The sequence below is a fragment of the Portunus trituberculatus genome, chromosome 48, assembly GCF_017591435.1.
Source record: "Portunus trituberculatus isolate SZX2019 chromosome 48, ASM1759143v1, whole genome shotgun sequence".
NCBI classification, from domain to species: Eukaryota; Metazoa; Arthropoda; class Malacostraca; order Decapoda; family Portunidae; genus Portunus; species Portunus trituberculatus.
In genome coordinates, this window is record NC_059302.1 from 366,326 (window position 1) to 386,867 (window position 20,542).

Below are 20,542 nucleotides of genomic sequence, written 5' to 3' on the forward strand. Positions count from 1 at the left end.
TAGCCAGGTTCCCAACTGTATGATTCCTCCTGCATAGTAATGTAGAATCTAGAATCACTGCAACAAGATTATTTTAAAAGTAGTGGAATTAAGACGCACGGATTTGCAGTGAGAAGTAGGAGCGAAGAAAGGTTGAAGAACATATGAAAGAGAACGGAAACTGAGTGAATAGATAAATGAAGGCAGAGACTGTGCAATGAGTGAGTTAAATGAGGAAGATGAATGGAGGATGAGTGGAGAAGATGGCTTGTAAGTGTAAAGTGAGAATGAATGTGGTGAGAATAAATGTGAATGAAGAACGTTTTAGAAATGTGATCTGAAGGTATTGATATAAAAAGATAAAGTGAGAGAAAAGTGAGATGAAGAAGAGAGAGAGAGAGAGAGAGAGAGAGAGAGAGAGAGAGAGAGAGAGAGAGAGAGAGAGAGAGAGAGAGAGAGAGAGAGAGAGAGAGAGAGAGAGAGAGAGAGAGAGAGAGAGAGAGTGTGTTACCGTTCAAGTGGAAACACACGAATGGATGAGAACAAAACATTGCGATGTAGTAAAAACAAAAGGCTGAATGGAAAAAGTAAAAAAAAAAAAAAAAAAATTGTCTACAAAAAGTAAATTTTAAAGGTGATGTTAAATTGAGTGTAAAGTAGAAAATGATGTGTGTGTGTGTGTGTGTGTGTGTGTGTGTGTGTGTGTGTGTGTGTGTGTGTGTGTGTGTGTGTGTGTGTGTGTGTGTGAGAGAGAGAGAGAGAGAGAGAGAGAGAGAGTGTAGGTGTGTCTGTAATTTAAATCAGTCAGTCAGTTTAATAGTCATTTAATCAGTCAGTTAGCCAGTTAATTAAATGGTCAAACAATAATTCAATCAGCAAATTAATCAACCATTCTCTCTCTCTCTCTCTCTCTCTCTCTCTCTCTCTCTCTCTCTCAATCACATCCCCTTCATTGGTACAGAGGCGCCTGACTGCCTGCGGGTCATCAGTGCCCGAGGAGCTGGTGTGGACGGTGGTGTACCAGGTGGGCGCCGCGCTGCTCCACATGCTACGGGCCGGCCTCCCATACACCCCGCTGGCCCTCGACAATGTCTTCCTCCTCAGGGACAGAATTGCTCTCGAGAATATGCTCTCCAGAAAACACAGGTTACCCATTATCTTATTTTCCAGTTGGCGTAGTTTGTTTTATTTTATTTTCCCCTTTGTAGTAGTAGTAGTAGCAGTAGTAGTAGGAGTTGTTGTTGGTGTTGTTGTTTTGTTGCTGTTGTATAATAATCATGGATCGTAGTTCAGTAAATAGTGCAGCCGGGGATCATGAGGTCTCCTGGTATTATTTTTCCATTTGTTTTTCCTCTCTCTCTCTCTCTCTCTCTCTCTGTCACAGGAGAAATGTTTTAAGGAGACAATACTAGAAGGTATGACGCATCGAGGAGGTTACGGAAGGAAAGATTTTGCTTCGAGGAGCTAACAGAAAAATATCGTGCTTCGAGAAAGTAGCTATAAAATATGTGTTTTAGGAAACACCACGGGGAAAAAAATCACGCTTCATAGCAGCAAGAAGGAAAGTTAGTATGCTTTGAGAAGGCAGTGAAGCTGGATGTTAGTGCCTTGTTGGACGAGTTGTCTACGTACTGTACGTGCATCAAAGTACTACATACGTACGTACCTCACCTCCAGTCTTCCTTAGTGTAGGCCTACATCAGCAGACCTAAAGAATGTGTGTACAGTTGACGAGGTGGTGTGTGAGGGACGCTTCCAGGTCAATCCTGGGGTATTTAATGGGTCCCTTTAGTTGTCAGGCCGGCCCCCGACACGACCAGCCGTAACGGAGGGCAGGACAATGTACATTACCAGATGGGATAATTTGTAGCTCTTGGCTTGCCTTTCATCAGCAATGTCCGTACTGAATATTTTTAGGAGCTGCCTCGAGTAAGCCTCTTTACTTATGTTTATGTATCTGTTTGCAGCCACTCGACAAAAATATATTGAGTTACCCTGAGAGGTGGATGTACTATCATAGAAAATGAAAATGTTTAGGATAGACTTTTGCAATTTGATATATCGTCTTGCAGTAAATTATTACCTCTGGGCTAAGATTTAGTAGGGTGAAGAATCAAATTCTGAATGGTACCTAATGGTGCCCACTTTCCAGGATGACCGGCTGCGGTTGCGAGACGTGGCGAGGATCCTCGGGCCACCAGCGAGCCACTGCCAGCGGCTCCTCGGAACGTTGCTTTGTGCACCACGTGGGCCAGGTGATATTTGCCTTACTCACCTGCCACCTGAGGTCTCAGCCTGAAGGCAACCTGCCTCCCTGCAGTCCTGTGAACACTCTTCGCTCTCTCAAGCACCTCTACTCTCCTAGTCTACTGCGTCTGCTGTCCCGGACGCTGGCTGGGGGCGTCAGCATGGCTTGGGGAGTGATGGGCGGCTGTGGAGAGGGACGGGTTGCGGTGCGAGCCTTTCAGTGGGAAACGCAGTGGGAACAGTTGGATCCTTGCCCAGAGGCCGAGTGGCCTTTGTCTGACTCTGAGGCTTTCTTTCTAAAGCCCTCCCCTGAGTCCCTGCCGAGTGAGGATCCCTCCAGCATCACAGTCAGTCACCACCAGGCGTCCGTACCACTGAGAGATGATGCCCCACCTGTCAGCCTACAGCAACAGCAGCAGCAGCAGCAGCAGCAGGAACACGAGGAATTGTGGGGATACTCACCTAGGGGTAGCGAGGGTAACTCCCCGATGCCAGATTTCCTGCGTGACAGCTCACCTGTGCAATTAGCGCAGGTGGTGATGATGGCAGCAGAGCGTGTAGTAGCTCTGAGGGGCGGCGGCAGCCTGGCGGAGGCGGTGCGCACTTCTCCTCACCGTCTCATCCAGCACGTCATGACGGCACAGAAGAAACATCTAAAAACCAAATAGTCCCTCAGGCTTAGCGAGGCGGGAAGCAGCCACTGGCCACCCCGGAACAATGATCCCGTCCCTGTCCCTTTCCAGGGACGCCCTTCACAAACACTGGATTATATGGGAAACCCCGGGAAGTTGTAGCCACTGTCTTTGCAATGAGTATGATAAAACATTGAAATTTTGTGGTATTATAAGTAATTTTTGAAACTATCTTTCGATCATATAATTTACATGGTGGCTGAATGAGTAGCTCTGTTGGGTGTCGACAGCGATACGTTGGCAGCCATTGTTCTAATCGCAACGTTAGCACGTGTCTAGACTCTAGAGGATGGACATCCGGCACAAACAATATGCTTCCAACCCTGCACTATCGCACCAGCCTCCCTAACTGTCATGTACGTACGCAGCTGCTTTTGCTCATATCGGAAACCATTTTATCAGTATTTGTTATTCTACAACGCCCATCCCCAGGATGGACTGCTGACAGAGTATTAATCTTCTCTTCTATATAATGAAAATAATTTGTTTTTCAGTATTTGTACAAATCATTCTTCTTTGTTAAGTCATTCTTCACCAGTCTGTCGCGGGGGTAAACAGCCTAGTCAATAACACCTCTTAGAGCAGCAATTTAGTGGCCGTCATTAGCGACGCGGCGCAGCACTAACTCAAACATCACAAGCTGTGCTGTGCTGTTGGGATTTACTTAGGGGAGGAAAAATGATCATCCGTCCAAGGTGGGAAAACTTTATTTGCACTTCCCGGTGTGCTGTCTTCCCACACTGAAGGCACACACTTTGCTATGCAGCGTCACACAATGGCACCAGCTGGCAGTCTCAGATGTTCCTGCTGATCTTGTCTCAATCTTCCACCGGAAAAGAAATAAAGTTTCGTCAAGCCAGCACACCGTATAGTGCATATACCCACCCACTGTTAGATATACGAGTAGCATGTGAAAGGACCAACGGTGCCCCCAAGACCCGCTCCTGTCTCCCTCCCAGAGCAACACACTATCCTCAATCCTGCCACTGCTGACCAGTGAGTAGGAGTGGTTCGGGGATCACCTCAAGGTCACATAGATAGCGCATCGCTGCCCCCACAATCACCTCCTGAGTGACCACGGGAGGAACTTTCTGTTTTAAGTTCATCGTGTGTAAAATGTAAGACCTATTTTTTGTACTTTTATGAATTGTGCTTAGTAGTACTAACATTCGAAAGAACATTTTTGTTCCTTTCTTTTTTCATCGCTTCGTCTCTCTTCTTCCGAGAGTGATCGAAATAATTATGTTCTGTGATTTAAGTTAAGGTGGTGAGTGTAATAACACGAGCTGTGGTGTCTGGACGAGTTCAGATCTCTGCCCCTGTCGCCCGTCTCTCCTCGCTCGGGCAAACTCGGCACGTATTTGTATTTACGTCCGCAGAATCTCATTTTGGTCCTTTCCTGTAGTGATCCTGTATAGTCCCGCCGTCGTTGTGTGGACGCTTAGAATCCAAATATCTAGTTTAGAAATACTATTTATTTTTAGATTACGTGTGATTTTTTTGTACCCAAAACTTTTGTCAAGCTTTACAGATTTTACACATTTTATACGTGGAATAGACGTGATACAGGGACAACTACTAATGTTCCTATGTCATTCACGCTTCATTAAGGGAATTTGAATGTCTTCATGACGGATTACCTATAACTACATTAGTACCATGCACGGTGATCAAGTTACTGAGATGTGTTTGTATACCTGACAAATACTTCACTGCTGTGAGAAATACTCGTACTCATAAACATGCTAATGCTTTATTCATGCTGTCATTCAAACCATTTTTTTACCGATTGTATATCCCCCTTGAAGTGAGTGAGTAGTGATGTCGATGTAGCAAATTAAGTGATGAGATTAGCAATAGTGATGGTGGTAGTGTTGGTGGTGAAGCAGTGATCATAGCGTGTCAGCGGTCCATCAGTGTACGCATGAGCCAAGTGGTCGTCCTCCCCGAGCTGCACCACAATCACCAAGCAGGCGGTTACCATGCGGGAGAGCTGAATGAAGGTCTCCAGGGTCAGACTGTGGGGGCAGCAAACAGGCAAACAAACCTATAGATAAAATATCACTCTCAAGGAATAACAGATCCCTAATCTGTTTATGGATTACTGAACCTTGTGCAACGTCCGCCTTTGAGCATAATGTACAGTATATACTATACCCGTCATGCTGACAAGGCAAAAAACATGGAGAGAGACATGGAGCTGATTGTGATTAGGTATAAATGTGTCAATCGTAAACTGAGGCATACCAAACATAACTTGATGGTGAGATGATATGAGAGCTTCAGCTGGGATGGCTTGAAATATACGAATTACATAATATTATAGACAGCTGATAGAAATGAATGAAGAGTTCTGGTGAAGCCTTCGTCCTGAAGTGAATCATAAAGAATTGGTAATGGGACTTGAAACACTGCAACGCTGGTGACAGTGTTTACCTGTGGAAGCCCCACGCGAGAACACGGGGAAGGCAGCTTTCCATCCTAGAAGCGATGTGAGCGAGCGCCACCTGGTCATCTGAACCCGCTGGAACTTGATAAGCCGCCGCTGTGACAGCCTGCAGCAACCGGTCGCCCTGCGAATTAAGGCAATAAACGGTTACATGCTCTTTACCTGCAAACACCAGATATGTACATCATTATAGCAGTCTTAGTGTCACAAAAGCAATTGTTAGCTTGGTGTATAAAGCCTTTCCTTTGAATTTACACAAGCACCCTCAGTGGATGTTGCACTACCACATCCTGTGAGAATATCTGTTACAGTTTGCTTCCAAACACTTCTGCGTCTTATTTCTACTTCTTTCAACGGGATCTTGTGGAAGTTATTTAAGTTTTCAGGATGCTTTCATGATTCGTTTGTTAGTTTGATAGGAATTTTGATTAAATAATGTAAAAAAATAACTATGGAAAACGGACCAGTCATCACTATGGCCTTTGAAAATAAATGAAATGATAGCACGTCACTTTGTTGAAACACGGCTCATAGGAGTACTGACGCCAGGCGCACCGTGGGTGTATTGGCGCCACTAATATCAATATTCAGTGTCATGAGGCTCAACTCTGACTTTACCACAGACATCAATGGCGCCACAGAAATTACAGGATGTTTTGAAAGAAAAAAAGGACGGAAAAAAAGACAATACGAGTTACATTATTTTATTCTATGAAGTTCTGATGAGGCCATGTACTTGATTTAGCTCTAGAGTTTAGTGGGGAGGCTACCATGCTAGAGTTTAAAAGGATAAAGGGCAGAAAGGAAGGATATATGTGGGTGGGGGCAGGGTGAGGCAGCTCAGCGGATACAGTGAGAGTGCTTTGTTATTGGTAGAAGAGGGGTGACCTTGAAAACGTTGTAGTGATCATGGCGTAGGTCAGTGAAGGAAACGATTGCCCTCATACCAAAACGGATGCTGGTGTCATGTGATCAGGACTTCTAACATAAACTTCCCCGACATACAAAGACCAGTGATCCTCAACCCAGGGCTAAAGTTATTCCTAGGCGCTGAAAAAATACATGGCAGGGAGTGAATAATGTTGTACTTTATACTTCAACTATAACTGAATAAAATTTCGTTTTGGAGAGAGAGAGAGAGAGAGAGAGAGAGAGAGAGAGAGAGAGAGAGAGAGAGAGAGTGTGTGTGTGTGTGTGTGTGTGTGTGTGTGTGTGTGTGTGTGTGTGTGTGTGTGTGTGTGTGTGTGTGTGTGTGTGTGTGTGTGTGTGTGTGTGTGTGTGTCTGTGTGTGTGTATGTGTGCATGAAGGGAGATATACTGACGGCGGTGGCGAGATGCTGCCCCACCCTGCAGATATGGTAGAGTAATCCAGTGGTTTCTCCGAGGGGCAGCGCCGTGATGACCAGCAGCGAGAGACAGCCTCCCCTCCAGCACTGCAGCGAAAACACCACGTACAGTAAGGACATCGCCTTCATCATCAGCTGAATCACGCGAAGTCCGGCACTCAAGCTGAAAATCTGTGGCATGGGAGGGAATGTGTTGGATCTATAACATAGTATCAGCTGGTCAGTGTTCGTGCAGTCCGCGCAATACTTCATCACATTCAGAGTTACTCAATGTACGTGTGTTGTGTGATGATGCCATGATGTGTCATTTATGTGCACGCATGCTGTACGGCACCATGCTGTGTGGTGTCTGTGCATGTAGGCTGTGACGTCATGTGTGTTATGTCTGTGTGGGAATGTTGTATGACTCCATGTGTAGCTACTGTCCGTGTATGTAGGTTGTAACGTCATGCTGTGTGATGTCTTGCAAGTACGTTGTGACGCCATGATGTATGGTGGCTGTGTATGTATAGGTTGTAACGTCATGCTGCGTGATATCTTGCACGTACGGTGTGACGCCACCATGTGTGGTGGCTGTGCACGTACGCATGCTGTGGGGTTCTTGCGCACGTTTGTTTTGACGACACAGTTTAAATCTGTGTTTTGATTAGCAACACGTATTGCGTCGTATGTCCCTCTGAACATACACATGAACGAAGCAGTAATGGTGGCCAAACAGATTTAAAATGATAAGAATAAGAGCACAGAGGATGTCACAAAAAAATCAGTGTGTGTGAGCGGGACATTAATAATTCATATGTAGTATCTGTCCACCCATCACACCACAGAGACAGGTTGTTCATAAATTTGTATAATATTTGGTTAAAGCTCCTTGTGATATGATCCTTGAGGGAAATAAAGGATGGTGCATAGAGAGATGGCAGAGGGAAAAGAAAGGATATATGGATAAAGAGGTGAAGTCTCTATAATGCGAAAATGCGTTGCTACAACTGCTGGGAAAAGTTACGCGGCATTGCATCACCTTGCCCTCACTCTGACGTAAAAGAGAAAATCAATAACGCTGTTTGCCGCGCGGCTCAGGAGCTTGAATCCTGTAGCAAACATTTTTCCGCTTGTATAACCGGCAGAAGCACCGAGCAAGCCAGTTCAGGACTATTTGGTGCAAATTTTTCCTATTTCTTTCGTTGATGTGGTGATTTCAAACAGCGACAGACTTTCCTTATTAGTGCGAGAGCTTATACTTTTGTTTGACAGACTAATAGCTGAATCTTTACATGTTACAACTACTTATATACTAACATATATCAATGCAGATACTTATAATTATACTAACAAACACACATCTTAGTCAAACCGAAACCCATGGTGATATCTGACAAGTTTAGATACATGCCAGATAGCGCAAGACCATCCTAGTGGTCAAGGACTCCGGGTTTCTTTTTCCTACCTAGCAGCGGGTTACAACTTCTGACGTACACCAGAGGTTACCTAATCAATGCTGGATGAGCAGGAGTCACACTAGATAGAAGTCTGCTCAAATTTCTGTCCTGACTCGGGATTCGAACCCTCCAAGTGTGAGAGAGAGAGAGAGAGAGAGAGAGAGAGAGAGTGTGTGTGTGTGTGTGTGTGTGTGTGCAGCATAAAAAGAGGCAGTGAAATAGTAATTAACTGCTGTTTTTGTGTGGTGGATTGGTGATGTGGTGAGCATGAAGTGTGTATGAAGACACTCTGAGAAGGAATAACGAACACTTTTATATTCTACAATTCACGTCATCATTTAAGAAACAGCAGACCTTTGTAATAACCCAACGGAGTATTCTTCTAGCATAAGGTTAGCATGAAGTAATACAACAACGGTCTATCATCCAGCTGCTCTCGACACACTTTCATTCTGTTCTCTCATGATGGACAGAAGTCGATTAATGTACCGTTCTCTCTTCCACTGGTTAGCGCTTTTCCCGTTGTGTATGTGTGGGTGTATGTATGTGTGTGTGTGTGTGTGTGTGTGTGTGTGTGTGTGTGTGTGTGTGAGGGAGAGGTAAAATATTGCTTAAAGTAGTGGTTTTCAGCGTTATTTAGAACAGTATGTGGTAGTAGATGCAAGAATCGAGTATTGACATTAAAAAATTAAACCTCCGTTCCTACAAAAAAAAAAAAAAAGGGGAGGAAAAGAGTAGGTATGCAAATAGGTCACGGGATGAACCCTTTTTTTTTATATGTTTTATAAACTCACTCATTTATTCACTCAAGTATTATCTTATAGAGTTATACTTATGCAATGGACGAAAAGTACTTGAGAGGGAAATAGGAACCGTGAACACTAAAAGGGCATCCTGAATATTCCCGCTTCCATTACGAAAAAGAAGGTAAATGAAAAAGAGAAAAAAAACTGAACAAAAGCTAACAAAACAAACTAATTGAAGACCATGAAACCATCTGCACAATGAACGCTTGTTAGAGAAAGTAGGAAAATAACTGAACGAACTCAACTCCCATTAGTTTCCTCTCACAGATACGAAAGGGTAAAAGGAAATGTTCGTAAGGATTGCCCACACATTTCGTGCCGCTGTAAGAGTGTTAGCTTTAATGTTCTTTTCTTCATTGTTGGTTCATTAACACTTCATAAGTCAGCGGATGTAATACTTAGAGTGGATAAGTAGCGTGGATAGCTTGTGGTCACGTGCGCTGTACTCACACTACAGAGAACATACACCAAGGCAGTTTGTTTTGTTTTTCTTGAAGTTTGAATACCAGTTTCCAACGTGTGAGATATGAAGATATTCAGTTGCATCTTCTCTCTCTCTCTCTCTCTCTCTCTCTCTCTCTCTCTCTCTCTCTCTCTCACACACACACACACACACACACACACACACACACACACACACACACACACACACACACACACACACACACACACACAGATGACCGATTCGATTCCCCGGAGATATTTGGGTGTGTCTCCTTTCACGTGTAGCCCCTGTTCACCTAGCAGTGAGTAGGTATGTAAATCGAGGAGTTGTGACCTTGTGTCCCGGTTAGACCTATCCCAAGATCGGAAATAATGAGCTCTGAGCTCGTTCCACACACGTCTGGCTGTCTCGTCAGAGGCTGCAGCAGATCAAACAGTGAAAGAGGAAAATAATAGTTCATTAAAATAGAGAAATAAGAAACATGTTCTTATCTGAAACTCTGTGAATCAGTGTTATTAGTTTCATACACGTAATATACATTACTTACGTCTCCTCCTGCATGCCAGATCAGGAGCCATTTATACCATGCCCACAAATAAATTGAGGCGTGGAATACATTTTTTTTTCCCCGAAACTCCTTCACTCTACCGCTACTGAATTTCACTCTGATGCTATAACCATTGTGTATTAGTGAATAAATCAGTCTGTTGGTAATTGATATTCCTTCGTATTGCTAGAGTGAAACGTTCTTCAACACAAGGAAGATGCGAGTAAAGTATGTCTCTAATATTGAACCATGACGTAATGAAGCTGTTCTACCACTTTCTTCAGTCTTGTCTCCATGTAACTTTTTTTTTTTTTTCAGCGACTGTTACACAGCTCATGGATTACATGTGTAGTGTATACTGTATATCTCTAATACCCATCAGCTTTCACTTATCTATCAGCGAACGGCAGTTTATGCTATTTGTTCATCCACGCTGCTTTCAGCCCCGCTCCGAATAATCAGAAGTGTGGGCTTTTCACGGGAATTTATGGGCTAAAGGGGATACTTTTTAGGGTACCTCCTATCTCAAAGCCCACCCGCTAGGAAACCGTTGCCCTGAGTGAGGAAGCCCAACCTGCACTCAGACCGTGGACAGGATTCGAACCCGTGCGCTTGGAGACCCATCGGATTCCAAAGCACGCATGGTTCCACTGAACCACGGCGGCCCCCAACTTGTTTAGTAATTGCCTCCCTCATCACGTGAAGCGGCAGTGATAGTTTGTGTTCGGGCTGACCCATGTATCCTTAGCTTCCCGAGGTTACTTACTTCATGGTCTACTCTGTGGTATAAAAAAAAAAAGTCGGCATTTATTCCAAATGTTTGAGAGCAAAGAGGGTTCATTTGGGTTGTAAACATGCAATTACTTCATCTTTTCTCCTTACATAGTATAGTCTCACCTTGTTGTGCATCGTGACAGCATTAATCACCTTCATCCAAGAAGCAAAAGTTGACCTCACGCCTTCAACGGCCCACGTCTCCCTGGCGTGCACCTCTTTCCTCAGCTTCTCTAGGCTTGCTGTGAGGACCACCACGAAGCTCTCGATGTACAGGTCCAAGATAGCGGGGACAAAGGAGGTTACACAAACTAGAGGAATGTTCGCAGTGACCTGGAAACTTGGAACCATGAGCAGTGCACAGGTGGCGAGCACCATGGAATAGCACAAGTAAGCCAACACGGATATGTTGGTTTTCCATTTACTTTGTCTGATTGTGAAGGTCTGCATGACGGTTAAGTATTGAGCCATATTGTCTCTATTGAGCACTGTCTCCACGCAGGCCACCACGATGAAACAATAAGCAAACACGCATGGCAAATTGATCACCACGTACCAGAAAGGGACAGGTACCAACGCCAGGTACACCACTAGGAGGCCTGTGTAGATGGTACATCCGAGGCTTAGTAGCACGACAGGCAGCAGGCGGCGGAGACGTATGCTGTAAGTGCCGCCTTTGTGTTCGACAATGTGAAAGCCCAACATTCGCGCTACGGCCATCACACCCCAATACACTTCGTCCACCCTAACTTCACGCTCCTCCTCCCTCGCCATCTTTACATCGAGCTTACCACGAGCTTTACGTCAAGGTTCTGCTTTATGGATCACAAAAGAAATTCCACGAAGACACAAACACTACAGTACTTCCTCCCCTCCGCTGCGCTAGGAAAGAAATGGCTGAGGATGATGTTCAGGAAAGAAAAAAAAAGAACAGCTCCGTGAATGAGAGCAAGGCACACACAGCAGACGTGTTTTCGAGCACTTACTAATGGCAGAACATACATGTTTGACCGTGACCTTCAATTATAATGATCACACCATGGAAAGGACAGTAGTGATAAACAGATGACTACGTATCTGGCAGATGTGGCTTTATTGAAATTTTGTACATTATAAGGAAAAAATGAAATACTGAATAAAAATGCCAAGAGAATAAATTGCTGGATGTTGTATAATCTGAAAAGAGTGCGATTAATCACTTAGGAAGCAGTTACGTTTTAGAAATGTCAGTGTGACCTCGTGACAAATATCATGTTATAAGACTGTTCTTGTTAACTTATATTCTATTTTTCAATTTGACAGTAGCATTAAACATTACTATTCTTGACGCAGCTGTGTATTTCGTGCGTCTAAATTCACCAAACCGTAATTATGTAACAAAGAGAGAGAGAGAGAGAGAGAGAGAGAGAGAGTTGTCACAGTTTATAATCTTTTATTTGAATCTTTAATTTTGGCGTCATGTATTGGTAAAAAAAAAGAAATAATGAGAGTAAATCTATGACAAAAATCAGCTGGAATTTAGAGTCAGTGGTAGCGAGAATAGGTGTCGTCATGATCGGTACCTTGCCCACTCACTCATCCTTTAGTGGCGTCCTCTTGTATTGTATTATTAGCTTGTTGGTGTGGTGTTAGTTAGTTAGTTAGTTAGTTAATTAGGTCCCGTGCTACGTGGATTACCTTGTACTTGTATGTTTTTGTTAGAGACGCGAAATATCAAACTTGCCAAGTAAAGACTCGTTAGATGGTTCGTTTCAGCGCCACGGCCACAGGAACAGTTACTTCCGTACGACAATGCAGTGGTGTGTGTTGTGAGCGGCGCAGTGTGCTCTGCCTCCCCACAGATCACTTAAGTAATGTTTTCTTCTCGTTCACCACCATTCCATATTCCTGACAATATACAGACACATTTCTCTGGATGTGGTGGCCAGGATGAGCACATCATGCATTGATACGAGTGCATGTACACCCCCTGACAAATCCTTATCACTCTTCAACCTCCTCAGCGCAGTGTCCATACATACAGTTCTACCAAGCGACACGAAGTGCACACACACACACACACACACACCACGGTAGTGTTGATGGCCGCTGCAACTCCGCCGAGCCAAGCCAAGGCAAAGGCAGGCCACGGTCCGCAGCTACCAACGAAACAATCTCAAGTCATTATTTAGCCCAATTTTCTGGGATTCTTGGGTGTTAAAGGGTGTTTTCTAGACGCTAGGTGTGGGAGGAAGAGGAGGAGAAGGAGGCGGAGAAGAAAGGAGAAGTGTGAGAGGGAGACAAGAGGCGGGGAGGTGCCCAGCAGACGACGTAAAAAAAAACACTTCGGCCTAACATCATCATTGGCTTCTTATTTATTAGCGGAGTTGGCATTGTTTTGATATTTAATTCATCAATAGAAACCTTCAACAAGTTATAATCTATAACAAAATCCAGACCAGCTGTGTTTTGTTTGTCGAAGAAATAACCGTTTCGTCATTTTATCTACATTTTAATGATTTCTTATCCGAACGCCTAGGAATGTTTTGGTATTCATTTCAAGACTTGGAAAATATGAGAAACACGTACCAAGTAACAATATTCAATAAGATCTAGTCTAACAATGCGTGTTTTCAATTTTAATGTACGTTACTGGTTAAATCTTAAAATGTAGTTTCTTTATACGACGACGAATTCGTGTTTTCTTTATTTCTCTGCAAAGTGAAAATTTTTCTTACTCATAAAATGTAATAGAATCTAGTGTGGCTGCGTTTTGTGTCTGGACATTATAATGTTTTTGTGGCTCCGTTCGTAAGATACAGCGAGTGTTCCTTGGATATTTCGTTGTTGTTACTGGGCTCGGTTTACTTTTTATATTTTGTGCATTAGTTAAAAAATATGGTGAGTCAAAAAATGTAGTGCATTTCATTGTGGGCGTCTTCTTTCTTCTCGTGATTTTCAAATTGAAGTTAAGTTACGTAAATATACGGGCCGAGGTGGACTCCCCTCCCTCCATCCGTGCCTGCCTGTACAGCAATATGCAGCGAAACTTGTGGCTGCTTCCAGTCTCAAACGTAAAGTAAAACCTGAATTAGCCAATTGAATAGGTAAACAACCCCCAGCATGCCTCAAATAGTGCTTAAGTAAATAAGGTACAGACCCGTTTAGAGTGCCCCCCACCATCACCGCCACCAGGACAGACGATACCTTCTCTCCCGCCTCCTAGCGTCCCTTCGTCAACATTTTCGTCAATTTACAGTGTTCCACCAATTTCAAGGTATTTGACTAACTTAGAAGTCTAGATTGTAGTAGTAGCAGGAGGAAGAAATGAGCAATGAAGGGGAAGGAGGACTGGATTGTTGTTGTTGTAGCATTAGTAGTAGGAAGAAGAGGAGGAAATGAGAAATGGAGGAGGAAAAGGATGAAAGAAGGAGGAACAGGAGGCAGGAGGGGTGTGGGAGATTGGTAGTAGCAATAAGAGGAAATGAAGAATGAGGGACAGTAATTATACAACTTTGTGGCTCGTTTCTGATCGACGAGAAGGGAGGAGGTGGGAAGGGGGAGGTTACGCGGTTAGTTGCGGGGTGTATTTTACGTCTGCATGTAGCCAAGCACGTGACAGTGAAGTGAGTTAAAATACAGTTATCACGTTAGATTTTACTGCCTTTCTTAATTTTTACCCTGAAAATGTGATGTTGTATTTGAAGTGAGCAGAGTACCGATTTCATGCTGGGTTCTCGTGCTTTTATTTATTCTATTTTCAACGCATTTCCAACTAACTAGCGCTTTTTTTTGTTAGCTTCGCTTTTTTTGTGACTGTCCCAATGTGTTCACCTGGAACAAGACCTACATGCGTGTTGCAAAGGTGGGATAATTTTGTGTCCATTGCACGGCTTGAGGAAATGAGTGTGAGTGTGTATGTGAGGGTATGTGAGTGTGAATGTGTGCGTGTGTGTGTATTCACCTAGTTGTAATTTTACAGGGCCTGGGTATCATACTCGTGTGGCCCCGTCTCCATATCTACACACATCCAACTTTCCTTTAAAACTATACACACTCCTTGCTGACACCACCTCCTCACTCAAACCATTCCACACCTCCACACATCTTTGTGGGAAACTATATTTTTTCACATCCTTCAAGCATATTCCCTTGGCTATCTTTTTACTATGCGATCTTGTAGTTCTACTTAAGTTTTCCTCTCTCAACATCATTTGCTCATTATCCACTTCATCCAGTCCGTTCAACAGTTTATAAACCTGTATTAAATCTCCTCTTTCTCTTCTTTGTTCCAAGGTAGGCAAATTCATTTCTTTTAATCTCTCCTCATAGGTCATTTCTGCCAATTCCGGAACCATTTTTGTTGCCATTCTCTGCAATGTGTGTGTGTGTGTGTGTGTGTGTGTGTGTGTGTGTGTGTGTGTGTGTGTGCGTGCGTGCGTGCGTGCGAGTACGTGTGTGTGTGTGTGGTGTTTCCGTTTCCTCCTCCTCCTCTACCCACACTACTGTCACCACTGTGAATGATAACTTTTCATTGGTACAGGCAAAGAGTGGTAGGCCGAAGTTGTCCCGGGACGGCTTGATATCCATTCTGGCCCATTGTATACTATTCCATTAAATAATAGATCTATGAAATATATAATAAAAACCTATTTATTATGTAAACTAAAAAAAACCATGCATATATTTTTTAATGGAATATTAAATATTTCATCAATCATGTCGATAGTTTGCGCAACCATACTCGACCTCTTCGTTCCTCTCTAGCTTCTTCCTCTTTTTCAGTAACAGCAAGTACAAGTGCAAGTACAAATCCAGCACTTAGCACAGGTTGGGGTATAAGCGGCAAGTTTTCATTCCGATTTGTTTTGATTAGTCTTGGTGTTGGTTGTTGGACCGCTTGCCTGTGCACAGCAAGAACGCAGACAGCTTGTGCGTGATAATGTTCCTGGTTTAATACTAAGTACCATGGTCCGCCAGTGTGATGATATCCCCTTAAGGCAGTGTTTCCCAACCTTTTCGCAGCGATTACCCAAAAATACAATTTCACAATTATCCATTACCCCAATGAACAAATACTCGTAATATAGGAAAAAAAGTAACTTTATTTCATACTTCAAAAACAGACAAAATAGAAACTATGCAACACAATAATGCAAATCTATAATACGAAAAGAAATAATTTTAGTTCATACATAGAAAGCATTAAAAAATTAATAGAAATCTTCATTGAAATTATATGAAAATGTAAACTGATTGCCTCATCCCATGCCAAACATCCATTACCCCAAAAATATGGGGTCATTACCCCACTGGGGTAATTTACCCCTAGGTTGGGAACCACTGCCTTAAGGGAAGTGTGTCATTTCGCCCCCCCATCCCCCTACTCCGACATCTGTCATGTAGCCTTTATCTTCTTACCACGAATATAATGGGAAGGTATGGTGGTGGTAGATGATTGTGATAAGGTGAGAAATAGTGAGGAAATGGACATGGATGTTGTATTTGTGAAAGTGATTCCTTGCCCTGCCCTGCCGAGTCACGGTGAGTCCTGCCGTGGTGGTTGTGATGCAGCACAGTGGGAGGTGGGTTTGGTGGTGGTTTGTAGGCATTTTGTTAGTGAATGTAGTGAAGCGAAATAAATGAATTAGTACTGAGAGAGAGAGAGAGAGAGAGAGAGAGAGAGAGAGAGAGAGAGAGAGAGAGAGAGAGAGAGAGAGAGACCAAAACAAAGGTTATAAAGGCAAATGATTATGAGATGAACAGCAGATTACCACGAGCGGTAATAGATAAGTCTCCACTAGCAAGAACAATATGCCAGACTTGGTGACAATATTAATAATGATTACTTATTAAATCTATGTACATCATTGGCTACCCTTCTTTGTTACTGCATACTTGCCTGGCAACGCTGATTCCAATTTTAAGCTCAGTGACGTCATTTACAGCCACTCCTCAGCGTCACAAGTATATTTAGCACTCAGACTGCTGACGCGGTTCATTAGAAATGTAACATCAGACATTTGACTTTCAATACATTTATAGGCGTAGGGGTAATCATATGTGAGCATTATTACAAAATATATTTGATCAAAAATGAAAAAAAAATAAAAGCCACTAAGTTAACTTAATAGGTAACATTTTTTGACATACATTACAAAAATGTAATTCTTCCATGAAAAAAATATAAATTTGAAATCATTTAGCATTTTGTTATTTTTATTTCAAGTACAGTACATACAGTTTCCACTAGACCCATTCTCTCTATATAATTTATACATGGCTTCATTTTTTTTGGATTGTTCAGAAACTTTATCACAGAACTACACGTTCACAGTGTAATTTGAATTATTTTCATGTATTCCATGGAAAACAAATGATCACTAATCTTTCAAAGTCGTCCACAAGCAGCTGAATGCAGGCGTAGTGGTTTGCACGTCACTACAGTGAGAGCAGCGACCTTGGGGGTGTGGAGGGGCAATTGAAGACAAGGGTGCACGTTACTATAGTGAAAGCAGTGATCGGGGCAGTTGAAGGCAGGGGTGGTGGTGTGCACATTACTACAATGAGAGGAGTAACTGAGGGTAGTTAAAGGCATGCGTCGTGGCGTGTACGTCAGTACAGTGAGAGGAGTGACGGGGGCTAAGATCGCTGACACGTGTGGGCATCCACATCGCGTCTAGTGACCTACAGTCCCAGATGGAATCTCTCCTGACTTCTCCTACTTAACTCTAGTTTGAGAGCCATATTTTCAGCCAATAGCTGTTCCCTTTCCCTCAGCAGTTGTCCCATAATACGGTAGTCTCCAGTCACGGGGCGAGGTGTCGAGCGACGAGACTGCTGGGTCGGCTTCCTAGGGGTAGTAGTTGTTCTGGGGATTTTGGGTGACCGGACCTCTGTGGCAATACTGTTGTGGTCTTGTTGCACTGATCTTTTGCGGCTTCCAGTAGGATTTACCGTTGCAGAAGAGGAGTTAGTTGTTATTTTACCACCCCTTGACATCACACGAGCCCCAGAGGTGGTCGAGGTCTCGGCGGTAGCAGCACATGGCACAGCTCTGGTTGACAACTTCAGCGGGTTTTTGTCCGTACACAGGAGTGATGAAGGCTGAGGCACCTGCGCCTGCGACCGCGGCGGAGATAACGTTGATGGTAAGATGCCTAAAGCAAAATAGCTGGTGATGGGCACCAGCGCCGCAGCGGAGGACACTCTTGATAAGTCATGAAGTACAGCTCCGGCACGTCTGTCCCTCCCGCTGTTAGGGATTCGAACCAGTGACCTGGTGAGCTGGGTCTCCACGTGAGGTGCAACCATGACTACGTGAGCGGGGTGGGGTGAGGTGGGCGGGGGTAGACTTGTCTTAGGTCACTCGATTGTCAAGTCTGAAAACGAAGTTATTTTTTATAAAGTCTGAAACATGTCAGTAACACTCAAATAAGTGACACAGCACAACACACTTTAACATCGTAGTTCACTTTAAACATCACCAAATCATATCACATTAAACTCATATGTACAGCACTATACAAATATCAACGCTTCAGAATACACAACTGTTACTTGCATTCAATGGAGAATGAAATATGCAATCGTCCGTCTTGCTACGAGACTAGCGCACGAACACTGTACGTCCTCTCTCAGCGGGCTGGGGAAGTGGACTGAAGCGGTGTGGCAACTGACAAGAGGAGGCGGGCTGGTGTTGCCACACCTAACGTTTCCTGCTACTGCATGTGAGTCACGTTTCATCATCCTCAAACATTTTCAGAGCATCACGAAACTTCCTTGCTCGATTTCTTTTTATTAATTAAGTCAGTGTAATATAATAACAAATAAAATCCTGTTTTTTTCATTCAGTTATAGGTTTATCAGTAACATGATAACGTTTATGCATTTGCAGCTCCACTGGAACGTTCTTGATGCTTCAGGACGAAAAATAATTTTATAAGAACACCCTCCCCACAAAAAAAAAAAAAAAATACATATCTGCTACGCCTCCTCCTCCTCCTCCTCCTCCTACTACTACTACTACTACTACTACTACTACTACTACTACTACTACTGTTACTACTCCTGCTACTACTACTGCTACTACTACGACTACTACTACCACTACTACTAGTAATACTACTACTGTTTCTACTCCTGCTACTACTACTACTGGTACTGCTGCTGCTACTACTGCTACTACTACTACTACTACTACTACTTCTACTTCTACTTCTACTACTACTACTACTACTACTACTACTACTACTACTACTGACTACTACTACTACTACTACTACTACTACTACTACTACTACTACTGCTGCTACTACTGCCATCACAACAAATGTCGTTGCTGTTTTCTCCTGTAATCATCAGAATGCTAATAACAATAATAACTATTGCAGATTAGCTACAGGTAAACACTAGAAAAATTAAAATTATTCCATTAGGCGCCGCAACAGGTTAGGTCAAATGGCACCGCTAGGGTTAACGAGAGGTAAACACTGGACACAGGATTATTCTTCACGATAATAACTCACTTTTGAACAACATTATGATGATTAGTCAAAGTAGCGTCAAGATGATGAAAAATATTTCATCACCAGAAGCAAATCGGCAATCCCAGTATCATATCAATAAATCAGTCCTAGATAACACTCAGATCTAGATAACACTCAATATTTTTCAGCACTTAGTCATTCTTGCATAACTAAACTCAACATGACCTTCATTAGATTTAAACGAACAGGTTAAAACATGAAAATATGCTTAGCCCATACTATGCAACGCTTTGTAGGAGGAAACAAAGGAAGTCTTTTCCGCTGAGAAAGGGAAAGTATAAGGTTGCGTGAAAAAGTAACCTTGTGCCGGTATAAAATATTGTTTCATTTATGTGCTTCGAAAGAGTCAGGAATTAACAATCTTAGAGAAACACTCACGTAGTCGAGATAGTTTAACCTTCCCACATGTTGCAACAAATCCATTCAAACATTTACTCGTTCGTCTTTTGGTGTACTTTGTTTTCGTTAACGACGTTTTTATGGAATGACCTTGAATAGTTGAGCAGCAATCATAAATAGTGAGGAACGTTGTGTAGCATCCTCTGTCCTGTACTGAACAAGGATCATGACCAAGGAAAATTAATAAGTGAGACAACCTTCTTTGGTTACGATACTCCAAGGAACAAGGTTATGTTGGTGTACAATGCATTCCTGTTTAGTACACGTACAATGATGTGCGAAGAGGGAGCGTTGTTGTTCAACTTAATTTCGCAGGTGAATTGATAACTGTACGACCAGATACATAAAATCGATATTTGTAGTAATGCTACCTAATGTGTGTGTGATTTGTAGTATATGCTAGTTTAGTGACCAGTGCATGGAGAGTGAGATATAATGTGATAAGTGTGCTGTATGAAGTACAGTATTTTGTTGAATAGCGTGATTATTTGACATAAACGCCATTGATAACAGATGTCTATCAAACACTGACGTGAAAACATTATTCCATAACTAAACCCAACCTTTTCTTTCTTTTCATCTTGACAACAAAAAGAAGTTGGCTGTAAATTCCCCCAACCCAGCATCTCATTGTTTTGTGTCTATCTGTCGATCCCAAGCTCCGCCCACAGTTTCGGTTTAAAGGCTCTGGCCACTGGCTTCAGTCGCTGACTTGAACTTTTGTACTCGCTCCGTGTTGTAATTCTAGCGTCCCCCCTCCCTCTCTCTCTCTCTCTCTACATAATGTACAATATTTCTTTGTGTTCCTTTGTTAAAGTCATAAAGTATTGACTGGGTGAACATTTCTGAGTGGCGCCGTTGTTCAGTGATTTATTTAGTCTATTTCTTTTG

The 20,542-nt window shown here is 43.0% G+C and overlaps 3 protein-coding genes across 3 annotated transcripts in view; 1 reads left to right on the top strand and 2 right to left on the bottom strand.

The window, feature by feature from the left end:
• The window catches only part of LOC123498920, a 34,262-nt gene extending 29,588 nt beyond the window's left edge, over positions 1-4,674 (top strand). The window contains exons 3-4 of the mRNA XM_045246468.1: positions 941-1,125; positions 2,132-4,674. Of these exons, the coding sequence (XP_045102403.1) occupies positions 941-1,125; positions 2,132-2,894 (948 nt within the window). The 3' untranslated portion in view covers positions 2,895-4,674. The remainder of the gene's footprint in view (positions 1-940; positions 1,126-2,131) is intronic.
• An 81-nt stretch (positions 4,675-4,755) lies between these two features.
• Positions 4,756-11,167, bottom strand: LOC123498921. The gene is made up of 4 exons (XM_045246469.1): positions 10,848-11,167; positions 6,690-6,884; positions 5,355-5,491; positions 4,756-4,936 (listed from the first exon to the last, which is right to left on the bottom strand). Exons 1-4 carry the CDS (start codon positions 11,100-11,102, stop codon positions 4,756-4,758), a joined length of 768 nt encoding a protein of 255 aa, XP_045102404.1. The 5' UTR covers positions 11,103-11,167.
• A 5,605-nt stretch (positions 11,168-16,772) lies between these two features.
• Positions 16,773-18,419, bottom strand: LOC123498922. The gene is made up of 2 exons (XM_045246470.1): positions 18,268-18,419; positions 16,773-18,085 (listed from the first exon to the last, which is right to left on the bottom strand). Exon 2 carries the CDS (start codon positions 18,015-18,017, stop codon positions 17,391-17,393), a length of 627 nt encoding a protein of 208 aa, XP_045102405.1. The 5' UTR covers positions 18,018-18,085; positions 18,268-18,419; the 3' UTR covers positions 16,773-17,390.
• Positions 18,420-20,542: the final 2,123 nt, after the last annotated feature.